Consider the following 18,782-nt stretch of genomic DNA (forward strand, 5'->3'; position numbering starts at 1 on the left):
GGGGCCAGGCCAGGCTGAAGCCAGGAGCCTGAACTCCTTCAATGTCCCTCACATAGGTGGCAGGGGCACCAGTACTTGGGCCATCTTCCACTACTGTCCCAAGCACATTAGCAGGGAGGTAGAACAGAAGGGGAACAGCCAGGACTTGAACCAGGGCTCGTGAGATGTCGATGTCAAAGGTGATGCTTTAACCTGCTGTTCCATGACACCAGCCCCCATGTTTAGTACAATTTTTAAAATATATTTTCAATCATGATTGAATCTGCAGATGAAAACCCATGTATATGGATAGCTAATTTGAGCATGCATACTACTGTCTCAGACTTGAAGGCAGTATTTTTAAGATTTATTTTATTTATTTGAAGACAGAGAGAGGTCTTCTATCCACTGGTTCCCTCCCCAAATGGCTGCCAACAGCTGTAGCTGAGCCGATCCACCAAGAGCTTCTTCCTGGTCTCCCACTGGGTGCAGGGGCCCAAGGACTTGGCTTTTTTATTGTGCCTACCTTCCTGATATGATGCTCCTGGACTAGGACTTTTTGGGTTAACTGGAGAGAACAGCAAAAGAAATTGGGTAGCTGCTTTAAGAAAATTTTTTTTGAAAGCTCAAGTTTTTTCTTAATTTATGTTTTAGTTAATACTGTCCCCATATTTATAGCTAATTTTAAAATGCATGATGCTTCTGCTCACTTCTAAGGGTATTCTACCATGGTTTGAGGAAGCATGAATTCTGGTCTAGTCTTTTTGTAGACGAGGCCCAGAGATACCACCCACAGATCCAGCACATTGTCATATCTGGACTATAACTTTAGCAAAATGATAACTTTTTTCTTTCTGATTAAGCTTTCCTCCCAACATTTTTATTATATCAAGTACAGAATTATTGAAGGAACTATAAACATCCACCCACCCAGTACCTAGACTATACAATTGCCAATATTACCCATCAATTTTTGAGTGTTCCTTTTAACTACTTTCTATTAGATTCTGCTTCCATGATCTTCCACTTGAGTTGTTAATCCAGAGAACTAATGGGGAAACTCCAGTCTTGGGAATTAGCCAGATATTTGAGTACCAATTATGTGCTCAGGGTATGACTGAGGAAACAAAGTAGCACTTTTATCCTAAAGGAATTTATGCCCTAGTTAAAGAAGATGTGGAAAACAAATAACTTACAACTATATAAGTTAGAATAGTGCAGAGAAGGGCTTTCTGACTTAATATAGAATTATAATTTATTGATAAAGTACTGCAAAGGTATAGCCTTTGTAAACTGACTTTAACTCCCAGACAATATATGAGGGACTTAACAACAGTTCATAGAAAATATGTATTGTGAAAAAACTACAAATTTAAATTTCTTGTGCCAAAATAAACATCTCTTAAAATTTTTTTGAGGCAGAGACAGAGCTAGGAACTTAATTCAGGTCTTTCATGTGGGTGGCAGAAACCAAGTTACTTGAGCTGTTGGTGCTGCATCCCAGTGTCTGCAACAGCAGGAAGCTGGAGAAAGGAGCTAGAATGAAGTATTGAGCCCAGTACTGTGACATGGATGTGGCCATTTTTATAAAAGATTTCTTTATTAATTTGAAATGCAAAGTTAGAGAAAGGAGAGACACAGATCTTCCATCAACTGGTTCACTCCCCAAATGTCTACAAGGCCAGGCATAAATCAGGAGCCAGGAGCTTCCTCTGGGTCTCCCACATGGGTGAGAGGGGCCCGAGCACTTGAGCCATCAGCCACTGCCTTCCCAGTCTCTTTGGCAGGGAGCCCATATGGGATGCAACCACTAGAGGTGGCAACTTAACCTGTTGTGCCATAGTGCTGACCCCTGATGTGGGCATCTTAACCATTAGACCAAGTGCCTGCCCCATTCAATCTTTTTATCCCATTTTCTCACACACTTTTTAAAAGTTCCCTCATATGTATGCCTGTTTATAGAAAAAAAATGTCAATCTCCAAGTAATAAATGAAGAATTCATTGTGTTCTTTAGCTTATTTAGAGCTACTTAATGCAAATGGAAAATCTATGTGTATATCTACCTACACCTACATTGACATGTAAGTGGTGGCATTTTACAAATATTGCTCAGTACCTGCTGTTCTGCTTAGTGTTTTCTTTCCTATGACTTGAGACCTTCCCTTCAGTTTGGATCCCTTAGACCTTAGAGAGCATCACGTCTTCCAGTCTTACTACATGCTGGCTGTATTCCTGTGCTCATACTCAGATCATAGACACTTGTTTCTTGCTTGTTGCAAAGGGAAGCACTTAAGATGACAGTGTCCTCACTCAAGTCACTGTTAAGTACATCTCTTAAAATTCCACCTAGAGGCTGGAGGCCAAGAGAGCTGCCTGAAATCATTCTTACAGCTAGATTTGGGAAGATGTGCAAGATAAAGCAGTGTCTGTGTCAAACAGCAAACTCATTACGGTCTGACCTGCTAAGTGAAAGAACACCCAGATTGTAACCTAAATTAAATGTGTCATTTTTTAGAAGCATAAATTTCCTCTAAAGATAGCATGTGATATTTTTGAACATATTTAAACCCATATTCTTTCACTCATTTTCGCTTCACTATGGTGAGCCACATACTGATTCCAAATAAAAGCTTTCAAGTCTTGTTTTATGATCAGTTCATCCACTGAATAAACCTCAATTGCTTTATTGCCTTCAGAATTCTTTGGTCTTGTTCATTTTCCTTGAATCCCTTTAGTCAAAAATGAAAGATCACTGATTTGCTCAAAGTTTTATTAATAACCCCGGAACAATAATAATAATCCCTTATAGGTATATAGCATTTTACAGCTTTGAAAGAACTTTCATGTACACCAGTTATACCCTCACAACATCCCTGTGAGGTAGGCAGGGTAGGTGTTACTTTCCTATTACTAGTGAAGAGAACAAGGCTCAGAGGTGAAGTAAGGTCACACAGTTGGTAAATGATGGAGCCAGGACTAGAACCTAGACCTTCTAACATGCTGCCTCCCTGAGAACATTCAAGTAATGACATCCTATGCTACATAATGAACAGTTCTCTCCTATGGTGTCGATCAGATTTGTTAAGTTTAATATCTTCCCTGAACATCCAAAAACATTCAAACTGTGCTGAGACATTTCTCTCTGATGAGACTCTCTTAGATGTATCAAGTACCATCCTAAGATAAAACTTACATTTAAGTTTTGAGGATCCTTAGCTACAAATTCTAAATTACGTTACGAAATTCTATTTCAGAGAAGTTTGCAGGTTTTTCTACACTGAACTTAAACTAAACAAAAACAAGGGCTGCCTATATTCAAGAGCTCTGCAATCTTTCCCAATAAGATTGTTAGATGTGTACAAATGGAAAGCAGGATTATTACATTACTAGCAAACCTATGCGGAGTGCACCTAAATGTAAGTTGCATCAAACTACTTTGTTTTCCTTATTGGCATTACAGAGGAAGGAGAACCATTAGAGTCTACTTCCAGGTTTGATCCCTTATATGTGACATCCTCAGCTACAAGCTAAAAATATGAACTGAATTAGACCAATAGGAGTGTTCAAGCAGTAGTGATTAAAGCATGTATGCATGTGGTAGAAAACAAGAAAATGCTCTTCAGTGGTTTTGCCTAGGTCCAGTGTAAATACTTATCATGGCAGATTTTAAGCTTATAGCCTCTCTTTGTTAAATTTAGAAATGTGAAATATGGTGGAGTTATCAACTTGGAATACTACAGTGAAACAAATGTAAGTGATCCAGAACTACCTGTCAAAGCAGAGTAAAGCTCAACAGGCATAAAGGCAAGGGATAAAGCCCAACTGCTCTGGTCTGGAGTGAAAAACAAGGAGCAAATGCAAATCTTCAGGTTAAAGTGAACCACAGACCATCAGGCTTGCAGAGCATATTTTCAAAATATGAAAATGACAATTATCTGTGTTATCAGGAATGATTTTTAAAATTCCAGTTATGGCCTTTTAAATTTAAGAGCAACAAGGAAAAACAAACTTACAGGGTAAGGGTATAGAAAATGAATGGAATCTAGAAAGGGAGTTGAGGTGGTAAGTTAGGACCAAGAAGCAACTTAAATACAATCAAAATGGATCTGTAATCCTTCTAAATCTGCCCTATCCAAAAATGTTCCTTAAATTGAGAAATTTGGTCAAAAAAGTTAGTGACAGTAAAAGTGACTATTTTACCTTACAAAAGAAAGTAGTATTTAAATGTGGATTAGAAATTATGCTGTTAAAAATTAGTCTACTGACCAGGCAGTAGAAACAAATGTAAGTTCTGCTGTCAGTGATACATGGTGGAAATCTGCTTTCACAAATAAAATTGCCATAGTAGGCCTCCACATTAATGAAACTATTCAGAAACAAGTACTTGAAGCCCAATTAAAAATTGTACTCTTATTAAAGAACACCAACAGTTTCAATTAATGTGAAAAACATTGCAGCTACATTCTTCTAAGACAAAACTTAAGATACAGAATGCTCTATTTCAGTATTCTGGGCTCAAAAACAACTTCACTTTTGAACTGCATCTAGTCTAGACTATATTCACATAGTATCATTGTCATCGTCATCTTCATGTTTTCTCTTCAGTGGGTTTGATTCATTGGCCGTGTTCTGTGATGAAACCATGTTGGTAGTAATAAGAATATTTTTGGGCCCAATCATTGAAGGATTAATCAGAACATTTGGAACTGAAGTTGTTGCAGGAACTGTAAACAGAGGGGAAAAAAGCCCCCACAAACTATGAATTAGCCAGAATCAAAAACATGGTAAAAAGTATATAAGAAAGCCAAATATAATTCTAAAATCAATTTAAATAGCACAAGGTGCAACTATATTATAGAAGAAACAGGTAATTATACCACATTAAGAGTTGAATTAAAATGTTAAATCTTTATTGTTTACTTATAATTGACAAATAATAGTTTATAATATTTATGGAGTACAATGTAATGTTCTGATTTGTGTATACAGAAAGACTAAATCTACTTAAACATATTTAGTATGAGGTTAAAGAGATTCTGTTACATTTTAACCTAACTACCTAAAATTTTAATTAGGACTTAGTCATGGAAAACAGTATATTGAATTCATCATGTAACATACTAAAGACACCTTATTCAAGGTCAGGAATCAAGCTTCTCCTACAGGCCAATATTTTATAGGAGTTATTTATGCAGTTAGCTTTCAGAAGATGTGGAATATAAACATGCATTAGTAAACTATGCTTTAATAGAATTCTACTTAAATTATCCCAACCCTGTGTATATATATATGTGTACATATTATATATATATAATATATATATATTTGTGCATGTATACACACATACATGCATATATATATATATATCAGTCTCCTATGCAGAGAGTAAAGGTATAATTTGCATTTGAGTTTGTGTTCTGGTTTGCACACACATACTCATCACTAACTTGTAGTATTTTCTTAAGCTTCTGCCTTATATGTTTTTCCCTGAAGATGCCTTAGATTTGTAGATCCTACCGTTTTTCTAGTTTACAACGTTGAGAATCTGATAAGCATGCTAAATACTCTCCCTTCTCCACATCTGTGTAAAACTGCACATACTTTTTAAAGGGTTCATAGACCCCTCTAAAGAAACCAGATACACAATTTTATGGCCACCCTTCAGTGACATTAAAACAATTTAATTCTTTCTATAGGAACACAGACTGTTATAAAATTGTATATTATTCACAAATTTTACTCCCCGCCCCAATCATGTTACCTGGTTTGACAGGTGCGGACTGAGAAGGTGGAATCTGCACTGTAAATCTTTGGCTTGTCATTGACACTGGAGTTGCAACTTTATTTGGGACAGACACTGTTTGTGGGGTTGCTGTGGTTATAATTAACAGACCATGTTAGTTAGATGACTTACTATACAGATTTATATTCTGAACTCTTTAGCTTGCCAGATACTACCTTCAAAGCACAGGAAGCCAATGAAAAATGAGAAAAAAATCATTAGAATTAAGAGCAAAGTAATTTTTTAAAAGTGTACAAGGTTGTTTAGGTGCTACAAAATTCAGTAATAGTGTGGTGGTAAAGAATGTAGGCTGTGAGGCCTACCTGCTTGAGTTTGAATTCAAGCTCTAATACCCCATTAGCTCAGTGTTCTTGGGAAAAAGATTTAATCTTTTTGTATCTCAGTTTTCTCATCTGTAAAATGGAGATAATAGTACCCATTTCATAAGTCTTGTGAGCATTAACACTCCATGTAAAGCTCTTCACACAGCATCTGGAATACAGTAAGCACTGAGTTTTAGCTACATGAAGCCAAGAAGTTAAGAGTTTGAATAAGATACCAGAATAAAGACCAAAGCTTTTTATTAATTACCTTAGGTGGCACTTTTAATCTCTGTCACTTGCTGAGAATTGAAAGATGCCCACTGTGCCCAAGAAGCTAAACCAACACACATGTAACAAAAGCAACTAATCTTTGAGGTTGCTAGGTAGGCATGAAAAATTTACTGCTTTTCTATGTTCAGAGACTTTTTAAGCAGTCAAGCATCTTGAAGGAAATCTAGTCTAAATCTTTCATCGATGATCTAAATTCTACCTTGAGGTACCTTTAGAAAACTTTCCTTGATTTGCTTCGTCAAAATCCTACCTCCTGCCTCTGAAATTTTCTTAACATGTTATCATAGGAGTTGTCTTATTAATACCTTATCTCATTTACAAGATTATAAACCTTGGTTAACATGTTTTAGCCTTGTGTGCACACTGCTCTTGTGTTTTGCTCCTAATAGGCCCTCAACAAATGTTTGCTTAATGAGTGAATTTTGCAAGACTCCAAGACTTAATAGCAACACTGATGTCATTGCTCTCTCAACAAACAGATTTATGGAAACATGTCTGTTTCCAATTTTTCCTTTGGGATGCAGGCCCTACATACGTCCCTTCTTCCTGGAAGCAGCAGTCCATTCAGGGATAGAGTTGCTGAAAATAAAGGTACCCAGAAATGGGTTCTAGTGTTTCTCTCTCAGACCTAGAAGGTGAGACCTTACTCTAACACATCACCATCCTTAGGCAAGTCTTCCCACGTATTAAAGAGTGCTCCGTTTTTTGTTCTAAGTAATAGAACAAAAACTTTTTAGAAATAATAGTTTCTCTGACTGCATTTTTATATGATGAATACATGTGTTCCAACATTAAAAATAAAAGATTAAGGGGAACTTAAAAAAAACAAAAGAGCACTCCAAAGAATTCGGTGAAGCTTAATGAAGCAATGTAAGTATTTTATTTTGTCAAGAAAAGAAAATTCAGAGTAGGTAGATTTTTTTTCTTCACTATTACCAGAAGGACATGCTAATTAGGTATGGAGTTTAGGCTTTAAAACTAAATAGTGTAGATTCTCTTACGATTTACAAGGCTCATTTAAAAAATTTTTAAGGTTGCATAAGTGGCTGGTTCTAGGAACAGGGCAGGAAAATTTAAGATAGGCTCAGAACATCTTGTGTCAGAAAAAAATGCTCACACTGTGGAGCTGTGATGCAGCTCTGTCAAAAAAGACGCAGAACACAGCCTGGAGGGGCTCCCAATGATCAACAGAGGACAATCAATAATATGCATTAAACACAGAATTATTTTTTTCTTTGACCTCCTTAAGCTGTCCATTTTAATCATCTTTCAACTGCATTCTCACCAATTTGGTCAAATTAATTTTTGATAATAAATAGGCTATTGCCATGAGTGCGCTGGCCAATTCTATTTACATAGAAGGCGAACAGAATGTGGCTGAGAGTAAACAGCTGTTTCTGGTATCACAGTTTATACCAACAGTGCTGAGCAGTGCCCAATTTCATACCTACTTGGGATCAGATATTCCTTGTGGCTTTCTCATTTTGAAATCTGGTTGTTTTACTAGAGGACAAATAAAATTATCAATGGCAACACACATATAGGAACTTCTGACTTACCTTTTAACTTAAGATTATAGTTCAAAACCAAGAGCTGAGGCACTTCTTTACCAGTTAGAAAAGTTATTTCCCTCTCTCACTTACCTACAGTAGGAGTGGCAGGCCTGCTATTGACAGCACCAACATTTAATCGTGGAACTAGTCGGCCTTGGTTAGGTCCCTAGGGGATTCAAGAAACAAACTAGCTTTAATGTTGTTAAAGCTTTGACATTTAAACTTACCCAAGAGTGAAAAGAGGATTGTGGTGAATTACTAATGGATAAGCCATGGCAACAAGAATGTCCTGTTTTTATTCTATCAATGTTCCAAATCCAACATTCAAACTAGGAATTTCATAAACATAATGTATGTGTTTATATAAACATAGTAGAAAAATATATATGGCCTTTACAATATTTTTTTTTTGACAGGCAGAGAGAGAGACAGAGAGAAAGGTCTTCCTTTTGCCGTTGGTTCACCCTCCAATGGCCGCCGCGGTAGCGCGCTGCGGCCGGCGCACTGCGCTGTTCCGATGGCAGGAGCCAGGTGCTTCTCCTGGTCTCCCATGGGGTGCAGAGCCCAAGCACTTGGGCCATCCTCCACTGCACTCCCTGGCCACAGCAGAGAGCTGGCCTGGAAGAGGGGCAACCGGGACAGGATCGGTGCCCAGACCGGGACTAGAACCCGGTGTGCCGGTGCCGCAAGGCGGAGGATTAGCCTGTTGAGCCATGGCGCCGGCCGGCCTTTACAATATTTAACGTAGAGTCTTATTTGAATGGGCTTAACAGCTGACTTCCTTGTGATTTTTAATCTTTTTTTTAAAGGATGTATTTAGGGGCTGGTGCTGTGGTATAGTAGCCTGGAAGAGGCTCCTGGCTCCTGGCTTCAGATCGGGCCAGCTGTGGCATTTTTTTTTTAAGATGTATTTATTTGAAAGGTAGAGGTGCAGAGAGAGGGAGAGACAAAAAGAGAGTTCTTCCATCTGCTGGTTCACTCCCCCCAAATGGCTGCAACAGCCAGAGCTGGGCCTATCTGAAGCCAGGAGTTTCTTCCTGGACTCTCACATGGGTACAGGAATCCAAGCACTTAGGCTATCCTCCTCTGCTTTCCCAGGCACATTCATAGGGAGCTGGATCAGAAGCAGAGCAGTTGGGACTTGAACCAGAGTGCATATGGGATGCTGGCGTCGCAGTCCACAGCTTAACCTGCTGTGCCACAATGCTGGCCCCTTGATTTTTAATCTTCACTAGTCAATGTGTTAAAGCAAAAACAACAGAACAGAAAATAAAAACCACCTAATGGGGGTGGGGAGGAGACTTTTTCAGTGGTGGGAGAGTCTGTGGTTGTATTTCAGAAAGCAGGCTCAATTCCTAATGGTGTATCATTCACTCTGTTATCAGGCCTCACTAGAAAATTATGGTATAGTTGAAAGTTTGGAAATTAGAGGAACTGAGAATCAGTCCTAGCTTTGTTACTAACTCTAATAAATGTGTTTAGGTTCAGTTTCCTGATATTAAAAAAATAAAAATGTTGGGTTATGTGAACACTTAAAAGTTCCTTTTAGTTTTAAAAATTAGAAAAAAAAAACCTACATTCTAGTAAATTATCTGACTTTAATTTGGGGGTGGGTATTTAGAGTAGCAGTTGTCACTTGAATGCCTGCTTCTCATGTCTGAGTGCTTGGGTTCAAGTCCTGGCTCTATTCCCAATGCCAGCTTCCTGCCAATGCGCACCCTGGGACAAAGCAGCTCAAATACTTTGGTCCTTGGCACACCTGTGGGAGACCAAGATGGAGTTCCCAGCTCCTGGTTTTAGCTTGGTCTAGCTTAAGTTGATGTGGGCATTTGAGGGAGTTAACCACTGGATGGAAGACCTCCCTGTCTCTGTGTTTTTTTAAAAAAAAAATACATTTTAAAAATTATCCTAACCTTTAATCTGCACTGGATACAAGAATTTGCTTTCTACAGATTCCCCTTGTATTCTACGTTTTTAAAAAAAGGAATACTTTTTTTTAAACATTCTTACCTTTTTAATTAAGGACTTCAGCCTGTAGTTTGGAGCTGTTAAGCAGTATCTATCAGGTGGAAGTCTGGGTCCTGCATATGGCTTAATTAGTGGCAAAGGGGTCTGATTTTTCTGTCTTGCAATATCCAGTAAGAACTAAAGAAAAAAATCCTTATTAGAACTATAGTTTTTAAATGTTAATTAAATTTAACTTCAAATAAATGTTTGCTCACATCTCTTGGAGGAGGAGAGGTAAAAGACTGGTCAGCACGACACTGGATTGCCAGTCTCACATCATCTGCATCAACATTAGGTTTCTTAGCATGGCTTGAATAAATTTTTGCATCATCCAGAATTGTAGTCACATATCCTTTAATAACAAAACAATTTTTTCTTAAACATGAAGATAATTCAATATTTACTGCCTTAATAAAAGGTTCTACTAATTTCTAAAAAGTTTATGAATTATGGTTTTGAAAGCCAATTGTCCTACCTGTGTGATCAATTTCTAACAGGTATCACAGTATCTTGTCTCCTATATTTAGTTCCTTTTTTTTTTTAACGGCTTTAGGCTGAGTTCTGTGATTATAACTGCTAACATAATTTGGTTGAAAATGTTCTTACAATAACACAAGCTTTTCAAATTCACAAGTCAGACCAGTTTTTGGTGTTTTGTGAACTTACGGAAAGCAAATTCCAACATTTGATTTATGACCCTCGGTTCATACTCTGTGATTCCCATATCCTTCAGGATCTGTGCCATCACCTGTGGAGTCCAACAGAAATGCCAGATGCATAATCCAGGTATCAGAAATTAAGGCTGGACAGAAGCTAGTATTTATAATTATGAGACAAGGACCCCCTTCCCCGGGTTTCAAACTCCTGCTCCTGATTGTGCTAACAAGTGTCAGTGATCACCCAAATCACGTCATACACTCTTGCCAAAAACCTTCTATTTTATTTTATTTTAGCGGGGCTGAGGGCTCTGAGAAAGAAAAAAGGCCAGGGTTGGCGTTCCCAGAGGAGGTAGGGGTGGCTCCAGCTGGTTGTCATTTTCCATGTGGCAGTGGGGGAAGCCACTATCAGAACCCAGGGCTCGCGGACTGGGCGGCGGGGGCCCGCGGCCCAGGAGATAAAATCGGGCGGCCGGCCAGTAAACTCGGTTGAACTGCTACCCTCCAGCTGGGCTCGGCCGGGGCGGCAGGAGAGCTCCTCGGGGTCCGAGGCGAACCGTCATCACGCTCTGCCGCCGGCCGCCCCGGCTGGAAGGAAGCCAGCGCGCGAGCTCGCGCTCGGGCCCTCAGCCTGGGCCTGCCTCACAGGTGCCCTGCCGCGCCGGGCTCCGCGCCCCGCCTCTCAGCCTTCGCACTTACCAAAGCATCTCTCGGAGCGTTCTTGGGAGGCGCCATCTTGCCCGACTCCATGTTATCCTGACACTCGTCATCCGGGGAGAGCGGGCTACTCGCGGTCTCCTCGCTCTGGCTCCACCCCTACGGGGGCCGGGAGGCGGGGTTAGCTCCCCCGCCCGCGGCCGGCCGGGCAGCCAGTTCTCAGGCGCTGCCTCTGGGAAGCCGCGACAGCCTAGAGCCACTCTCGGGCGCCCCAGACAGCGGAGAGAACGAGCTGGATCGGGTGGATGGCAAGAAGCGGGAGAGCCTTCCCTGGGGAACACTTCCGGGAGCTGAATGACTTAAGAGTGCCGAGAAGCTGTTCTTACTGCTGGTCACCAGCAAAGGGCACCACACGAGCCACCCTCGTATCTCCCCTGCCACCACCGTGGCCCCTTCCTGCTCCCACCTGCCCCAGCGTTAGGCTCCCGTGATCAAACAGAACCCAGGTACATTTGAACTTCACGTCAACCATGAGCATGCTTGTAGTGTTAAGTATATCCCCAACATTGCTTGGGCTATACTTATACTACAGATTTAGTTGTGGATCTGACATTCAAATTTAGTAGGGTGTCCTGGTTTCAAATTTCCTAAGTTTGGCCATCCTGCCTGGTTCTCCACACAATAGGACTTTGGTTAGCTCTTATCACAGGAAAGGCTAAAGCCTTTGACGGGCATCACGGGTCCTCCTGGAGCCCCTCCAGCTCCAGCCCGTGGTCCTCAGCAGCTTCCTTTCAGTCCCAAAGGAGACTCTCACAGAGTCCTTCCTTACCTCACAGATGCCGCCACAACCGCCCTCACTAGAATCACTTTAAGAACTGTCCATCTAGCCTGAGTAACTTTCAAGAAATACGTATCAGCCAACCATCTGGCTTAAAATGACTCAGAGAACGCTTTCTTACTTTTCTGCATCTACCAATGAATGCCCTTCCATCTGCCATCTTAGACGGCAAATGGAGAAGGCAGCCATGTTGCTGCTTTCCCTCAGCGTCCACACACCAACAAGTTCAGTTAGGGAGATCTCTCTCCGAATCTCTGCCCAGTTCTACCACGATAACAAGTCCAAGCCAACTGCCTTACTGAAATTACCGAAATTGACCCCCCAAATGCTCAGAGTGCTCCTCCATTTTTCGTACAACCACACATTAAATTTTGACTTCCTTAAAGCCCTCCAATGGCTCCCCTTATCTTTCCCTCTCTCACACTCACACACAAATTCATACTGATTTCCCAGGCTTAGTAGACCCTTCAGTTTTGGAGAGTGGTTTACCTCAGAGGAGTCTTCAGACTCGGTTTTGCTCCAGGAAGCCATCTTGAGTTTGATCAGCAGCACCCCTCCGCACCCCTAACCCCTGCCCCAAGAACCACGTGTTCCCAATACATTGTTTCCAGTGGGAACATGCGTTCCCTCTTCCCAAGAACGCCTTTCTCCATCTTCTCCATGGCCAACTTCTGTGTGAAACTAGTTAATGATGTTCCTCGTTTGAGTAGTAAACAATATAAAATTAAAAAAAAAATTTAGGAAAAAGCAAGGCTCTTTCACCTGTTCCAGCCTTTCATTTTGCTTTCACAGAAGGCACCACTGTTTAGCAGTTTCTTGTTTATGCAATTTACAAATAGTACATTTCCCTCACCCAAATGTACTGTAATCCTAGGGTGACCAAGCTTTAGAGAGCCAACTGGACACAGCTGTACTAGATACAAAAACAAGGTAAAGCCAACCCTCAGAAAGCCACATAATATATATGTCTGTTATATATGTGTAATTACTTGAAAATCAATGTTCTCTTGAAACTATATGCTTTTTTCTTCTTTCCACTGTGGAACACACTCAAATTACTGCTCTCATCTGCATGGCCTTCCCAATAACATGTCCTTGTAATGCACAAAGATATACATCGTAGGTGCTGACACAAATAAGGTGCACAGTGTGATAACATTTATGTAAAAGATTTTTCTAGGGGCTGGCATTGTGGCCCAGTGGTTAAAACACTGCCTGTGACATCGGCATCCATATGAGCACTGGTTGGAGTCCTGGCTGTTCCACTTCTGATTCAGCTCTGGGAAAACAGCAGAAGATGGCCCAAAGTGCTTGGGCTTTGCCACCCACAAGAAGACTCAGATGGAGTTCTAGGCTCCTGGCTTTGGCCTGGCAGCCATTTGTGGCATGAACCAACAGATGGAAGATCTCCCTCTTTCTCTCTTGTCTCTCCCTCTGTTTAACTCTGCCCTGCAAATAAATAACTAAATCTTAAAAAACAAAAAACTGTTTTTGTTTTTTACTTCTCTGTTATATAAGTGCTATTATCTAAATAAAACAATAGACTAGTTAATAGTGACAATTGGTGGTAACTAATAGTAGGACTAATTAATGTGTGAGAAGAAATAACCACTTTTTATAATATTTGTGTCCTTTGTCACAGTGATTTATTTTGACTCTTGTGAATTTATATTTTAAGTCATGTCATTGTGCATTTTTTTTTGACAGGCAGAGTGCACAGTGAGAGAGACAGAGAGAAAGGTCTCCCTTTGCCATTGGTTCACCCTCCAATGGCCGCCGCGGCCGGCACACCGCTGATCCGAAGCCGGGAGCCAGGTGCTTCTCCTGGTCTCCCATGCGGGTGCAGGGCCCAAGCACTTGGGCCATCCTCCACTGCACTCCCAGGCCATAGCAGAGAGCTGGCCTGGAAGAGGGGCAACCGGGACAGAATCCAGCACCCCAACTGGGACTAGAACCCGGTGTGCTGGTGCCGCAAGGTGGAGGATTAGCCTGTTGAGCCACAATGCTGGCCATTGTGCATTATTTTTTAAAAAGATTTATTTGTTTATTTAAAAGTCAGAGGTGGCCGGTGCCGTGGCTCAACAGGCTAATCCTCCGCCTAGCGGCGCCGGCACACTGGGTTCTAGTCCCGGTTGGGGCGCCGGATTCTGTCCTGGTTGCCCCTCTTCCAGGCCAGCTCTCTGCTATGGCCCGGGAATGAAGTGGAGGATGGCCCAAGTGCTTGGGCCCTGCAGCCCATGGGAGACCAGGAGAAGCACCTGGCTCCTGCCTTCGGATCAGTGCGGTGCGCTGGCCGCAGCGCGCCGGCCGCAGCGCGCCTACCGCGGTGGCCATTGGAGGGTGAACCAACGGCAAAGGAAGACCTTTCTCTCTGTCTCTCTCTCTCACTGTCCACTCTGCCTGTCAAAAAAAAAGTCAGAGGTACAGAGAGAGAAGAGAGAGAGAGAGAGAGAGAGAGAGAGAGAGAGAGAGAGAGAGAGAGAGAAATACCTTCCATCAACCCACTGGTTTACTCCCCAGATGCTCACAATTGCCAGCACTGGGCCAGGCTGGAGCCAGGAGCCAGGAGCTTCTTCTAGGTCTCCCACAAGGGTAGCAGGGGTCCAAGCACTTGGGCCATCTTCTGCTGCTTTCCCAGGCTCCTTAGCAGGGAGCTGGATTGGAAGTGGAGCAACCAGGACACGAACCAGTGCTCATATGGGATGTCACCATCAAAAGCAGCGTCTTTCCCTGCTATACCACAACGCTGTCCTTTATTTTGCATTCTTAATACACATAAATCTCAACCTTTAAAAAGGAAAATGTAAGTACAAGACAAACTAAATAGCTGTTACCTGTATTTCATAAACAATTAGCAATGACTTGTTTCTTTTGGTCACATGGTACAGTTGGATATTTTTACTCCCTCTGTTTCTTTTCCAGTAATACTTCTTTGAACTGCTTGCAGCTTTTGGACACCTTTCTTTTATATAGTGGTCAAGCAATATAAGCAAATGTAATATTCACTTGTGGTATTCGTCTCCGCTCTTATCAAGAACACATTTAACTGCTTTCTGATGTCGTGCCATGTGCTCGCTTCGGCAGCACATATACTAAAATTGGAATGATACAGAGAAGACTAGCATGATGTCATGCCAGTGTGATGACACTGAGTTAAATGTCCTTTCAAAAAAGCGAGTATGGGACATTTAGAATTTGCTTATGAGGAGAAGCAGGATTTTAGACTTGTGGGAATTAGTTCCTGGTTCTCCAAAACTGTCCATTAAAACTAGATGCTTGTCTTAGTAGACCACCTATTAGGGTCCTTTCTATCTACGCATCATGTGTTCCAGGAGCATAGGGCCCAGGACAAGCAGATCCAGATTCCGACAGGTCAGAGAACAACTCAGAGTCATTTGTGGGTTTATTTCTCCCTTCCTCACCGTGGCAGTGAGAAATGCACAAGGAACAGCTGCTTGTTCCTAGTAGTGGGGTCACAAGAGATAGCCGCCTTTGTGTCCATGGTGGCAGTGGGACATCCACACAGAGACATCCACATACAGCCACACAGCCACATAGCCGCAAGCAGCCACATCTAGCCATGTCCCCGCAGTTGTTTATGTGGGCTTACTGACAATAGTGGTCTGGAGCCAAACCATTACATAACAGGGCTGTAGACAGCTAGCCATGCAGGTGGATCTGTCCTTACCAGGATACCAGTTACCATAGAGACAGAGATAGGGGAGCATAGAGATAAAGGGACAAGAGCAAAAGGCTTGATAACTTGGTAACTTGATAACTTCACCCTCCCAAGTTCATCTCCTCAACATATCATCAATATCGGGTGTCCATGACCAAAAAGCCTATCATTTTTTAAAAATCTGAAATACATTGGATGCCATCATAAGTTAAAGTGCTCTCACAGGAGAAGGTTTATTTATATTCTTTTCTAATGAGCTACTAATATATTTAATACATGAAAACAAAAACCCACATGACTATTAAAATGAAAACATGTTCACCCAGATGCTCTTGTGCTCCCTGTAGTCTGCATGTAGGTTGCATAATTCCTCTGAGGCTTCCAGACTCAGCTGGAAACTAATTCTGAGCAGAAAGCATGGCTTGGGGCTGGCGCTGTGGTGTAGCAGGTAAGGCTGCTGACCACAGTCCCATGTGGGTGCTGGTTTGGGTCCCGGTTGCTCCACTGCTCTCCATAGCTCTCTGCTATGGCCTGAGAAAGCAGTGGAAGATGGTCAAAGTGCTTGGGCCCCTGCACCCACCTGGGAGACCTAGAAGAAGCTCCTGGTTCCTGGCTTCAGATTGGCTCAGCTCCGGCCGATGCGGCCATCTGGGGAGTGAACCAGTGGATGGAAGACCTCTCTCTCTCTCTCTCTCTCTGCCTCTGCCTTTCAAATAAATAAATAAATCTTTAGAAAAATAAGAAATAAAACTTGGCTTGAAGGAGGGGAAGGAACTTGGCAGCAAAACCACCTCATGGGATGGAGAGGATGTGGAAGGCCCCTGGGTTGGTGTTGATTTGAAGTGTGATTGACACATGGCTGTAGAGACACTACTCAAGTGATGGTGCCCAAATATATATCAGGGGGTGAAAAGGCAGAGAACCCTATGGGGCTTCTCCAATGCCCACAATATGCTGCTGGTGTACTTGGATGATCCCTGCCAGGGGCCGTGCCCCTCACCAGGACCCCATGGGCAAACCTGATGAATGATCCTCATTTCCAAAGGTGCTTTGGTTTCTGGGTATTCCCTCTCTTTGGAGAGTTACTGACACTGAAACATTAAATTGAGAGAGCCTTGGGCATCACCAGGGGACTCTAGAAGGTCATCTCTGACATGGAAGGACAGGGATTGTGAGGTCCATTTGTCAACGGGCACAGGGGGCCAAGTGAACAGTGCTGGGAACACTGAGATGGATGAGGGAACAGGAATGGGTCCACCTCTGAGGGCATGGGGAGCCAAACCCACTCAGGGACATCTTCCAGGAATCTGCTGCCTCCCTGGACTTCAGGGTACCAGTCGGGTGGGTGGCTCCTGGAGTGGGGTGAATGGCTGCCCTGGCAGTAGCTGGCAGTGTCCAGAAAAGAATATGCAATTTTGTAGTGTTCCCCTTCACCATCCTTGGGGCCTCCCAGCTGCTGCCTTTGGGCCGGGAGCCAAAGAGCAACTCACAGTAAGATAGATTGTGGCTGAGCAGTCTACTTGTTCTTCCCTGGTGTGAGGTGTGAGGCTTAAGATGTTGTCCCTGCACAGGATAGTCTCACAGGTTTCCTTAGCTCCTGAGGCCTGGGAAGCCCCTGCACCCACTCTTCTGGTCGTGTTGGCCTTCTCCACTCAGAGTGGGTCAAAATCTATTGGGGTGGGAGCTGGGTGCCTGAAGGGCTGCCAAAGAGAATCTCATCTCATATGACTTTCTGGCCTTGACCTGCCGCTCTGCCCTCTGCAGCGGCTTCAGGGGTGCTGAAGGTGGAGAGCCTGCATCTCACTGACAGTCAGCTCCATGGGGGGCTTCATGCGATTTGCAGTCCCAGGTGATGACAGGTGTGCTCTATCCACCAGGCCCTGCCTCCAGGGCTCCCATATGCAAAGAGCTTGGCAGGCATAGTCTTATTTAATCCTCTCAGAAGCCTTGTGAAGTAGTTTTGATCACAGCCAGTTGATGAAACACTAAAGGTGAAGTGGCACGTGTAGGTCACACCTATATAGCTGAGCATGTTGGCTCACAAGCATTGGACACAATCCTCAGAGCCTCCTTCCCATCTGGTCTGGACCACTTGGCAGGGGACCAGTGGCACACACTGCATCTCAAATCCCTGTTGATCTTCAATGCAGAATCCCCAGGGCCGAGGACCTCACTGCATCTCTGACTGCCTGGGGAACCGTGCATAGGCCAAGTGACCCTGGGCAGCCAGGCCCCAGTGACTGGTGTTGGGTGCACGCCGACACCCAGGAAAAAAAGGTTTTAAAGCACAGAAGTAATTTGAACTTGTGACATTGAAGTTGAACTCCAAATAAGTTAACATTTTAGTACAGTAGTCCCCTCTTATCTGTGGGGAATATGTTCCAAGACCCCCCCCCCGTCGATTCCTGAAACTTCAGAGTCCTGAACTATATATGAGTATACTGCATTTTTTCCTATGCATACACACTTATGATAAACATATACCTTTTCACTTAATGGAAGCACTTTATGGCTTTTCTTTGGCACATTTGAATTGCCAGCATCACACCTTTTGTGTTTTAGGGCCATTATTAAGTAAAACAAGGGCTACTTGAACACAAGCGCTGTGATACCCTGACAGCTAATCAGATGATGAAAATAGTACTACCAAGTGTCAAGCATGGATGATACTGTGTGAACAGGCTGGACAAAGGGTTGATCCACATTCCTGGTGGGATGGAGCAAGATATTCCTGGTGGGATGGGGCAAGATATTTCATCATGCTGCTCAGAAGAGTGCACACTTTAAAATTTAGGAATTATTTATTCTTGGATTTTCCATTTAATAATTTTGGACCATTGTTGATGGAAATTGAGACCACAGAAAGTGAAACTACAGATAAAGGGGTGAGGCATATGAAGAAATGAGTAAGTTCTGTTTAACTTGGATGTCTCTTCTGGTGACTTTTTTTTTTTTTTTCTTTTTCTAGTTCTGAAGCAGTCTTATTTCTGAAGACAGTCTTTTTTTTTCCTGCATG

At 42.6% G+C, this 18,782-nt stretch overlaps 1 protein-coding gene and 1 pseudogene across 1 annotated transcript; both read right to left on the reverse strand.

Annotated features, from left to right (window-relative positions):
• Window positions 1-2,712: 2,712 nt before the first annotated feature.
• TAF9B (TATA-box binding protein associated factor 9b) lies at window positions 2,713-11,448 on the reverse strand. The gene is made up of 7 exons (XM_062184246.1): window positions 11,292-11,448; window positions 10,603-10,684; window positions 10,152-10,288; window positions 9,940-10,074; window positions 8,020-8,095; window positions 5,742-5,852; window positions 2,713-4,704 (listed from the first exon to the last, which is right to left on the reverse strand). The coding sequence occupies exons 1-7, from the start codon at window positions 11,340-11,342 to the stop codon at window positions 4,541-4,543; spliced, it is 756 nt and encodes a 251-aa protein (XP_062040230.1). The 5' UTR covers window positions 11,343-11,448; the 3' UTR covers window positions 2,713-4,540.
• A 5,503-nt stretch (window positions 11,449-16,951) lies between these two features.
• LOC133752639 (RBPJ-interacting and tubulin-associated protein 1-like) lies at window positions 16,952-17,971 on the reverse strand (annotated as a pseudogene).
• Window positions 17,972-18,782: the final 811 nt, after the last annotated feature.

Source organism: Lepus europaeus, chromosome X (genome assembly GCF_033115175.1).
Source record: "Lepus europaeus isolate LE1 chromosome X, mLepTim1.pri, whole genome shotgun sequence".
Lineage (NCBI taxonomy): Eukaryota > Metazoa > Chordata > Mammalia > Lagomorpha > Leporidae > Lepus > Lepus europaeus.

Coding starts and splice junctions, on each gene's coding strand:
- TAF9B (XM_062184246.1), bottom strand. CDS start 11,342: ATGGAGTCGGGCAAGATGGCGCCTCCCAAGAACGCTCCGAGAGATGCT. Junction 10,685..11,291: donor ACGCTCCGAGAGATGCTTTG/GTAAGTGCGAAG, acceptor TGGACTCCACAG/GTGATGGCACAGATCCTGAA. Junction 4,705..5,741: donor GTCCGCACCTGTCAAACCAG/GTAACATGATTG, acceptor CTCTGTTTACAG/TTCCTGCAACAACTTCAGTT.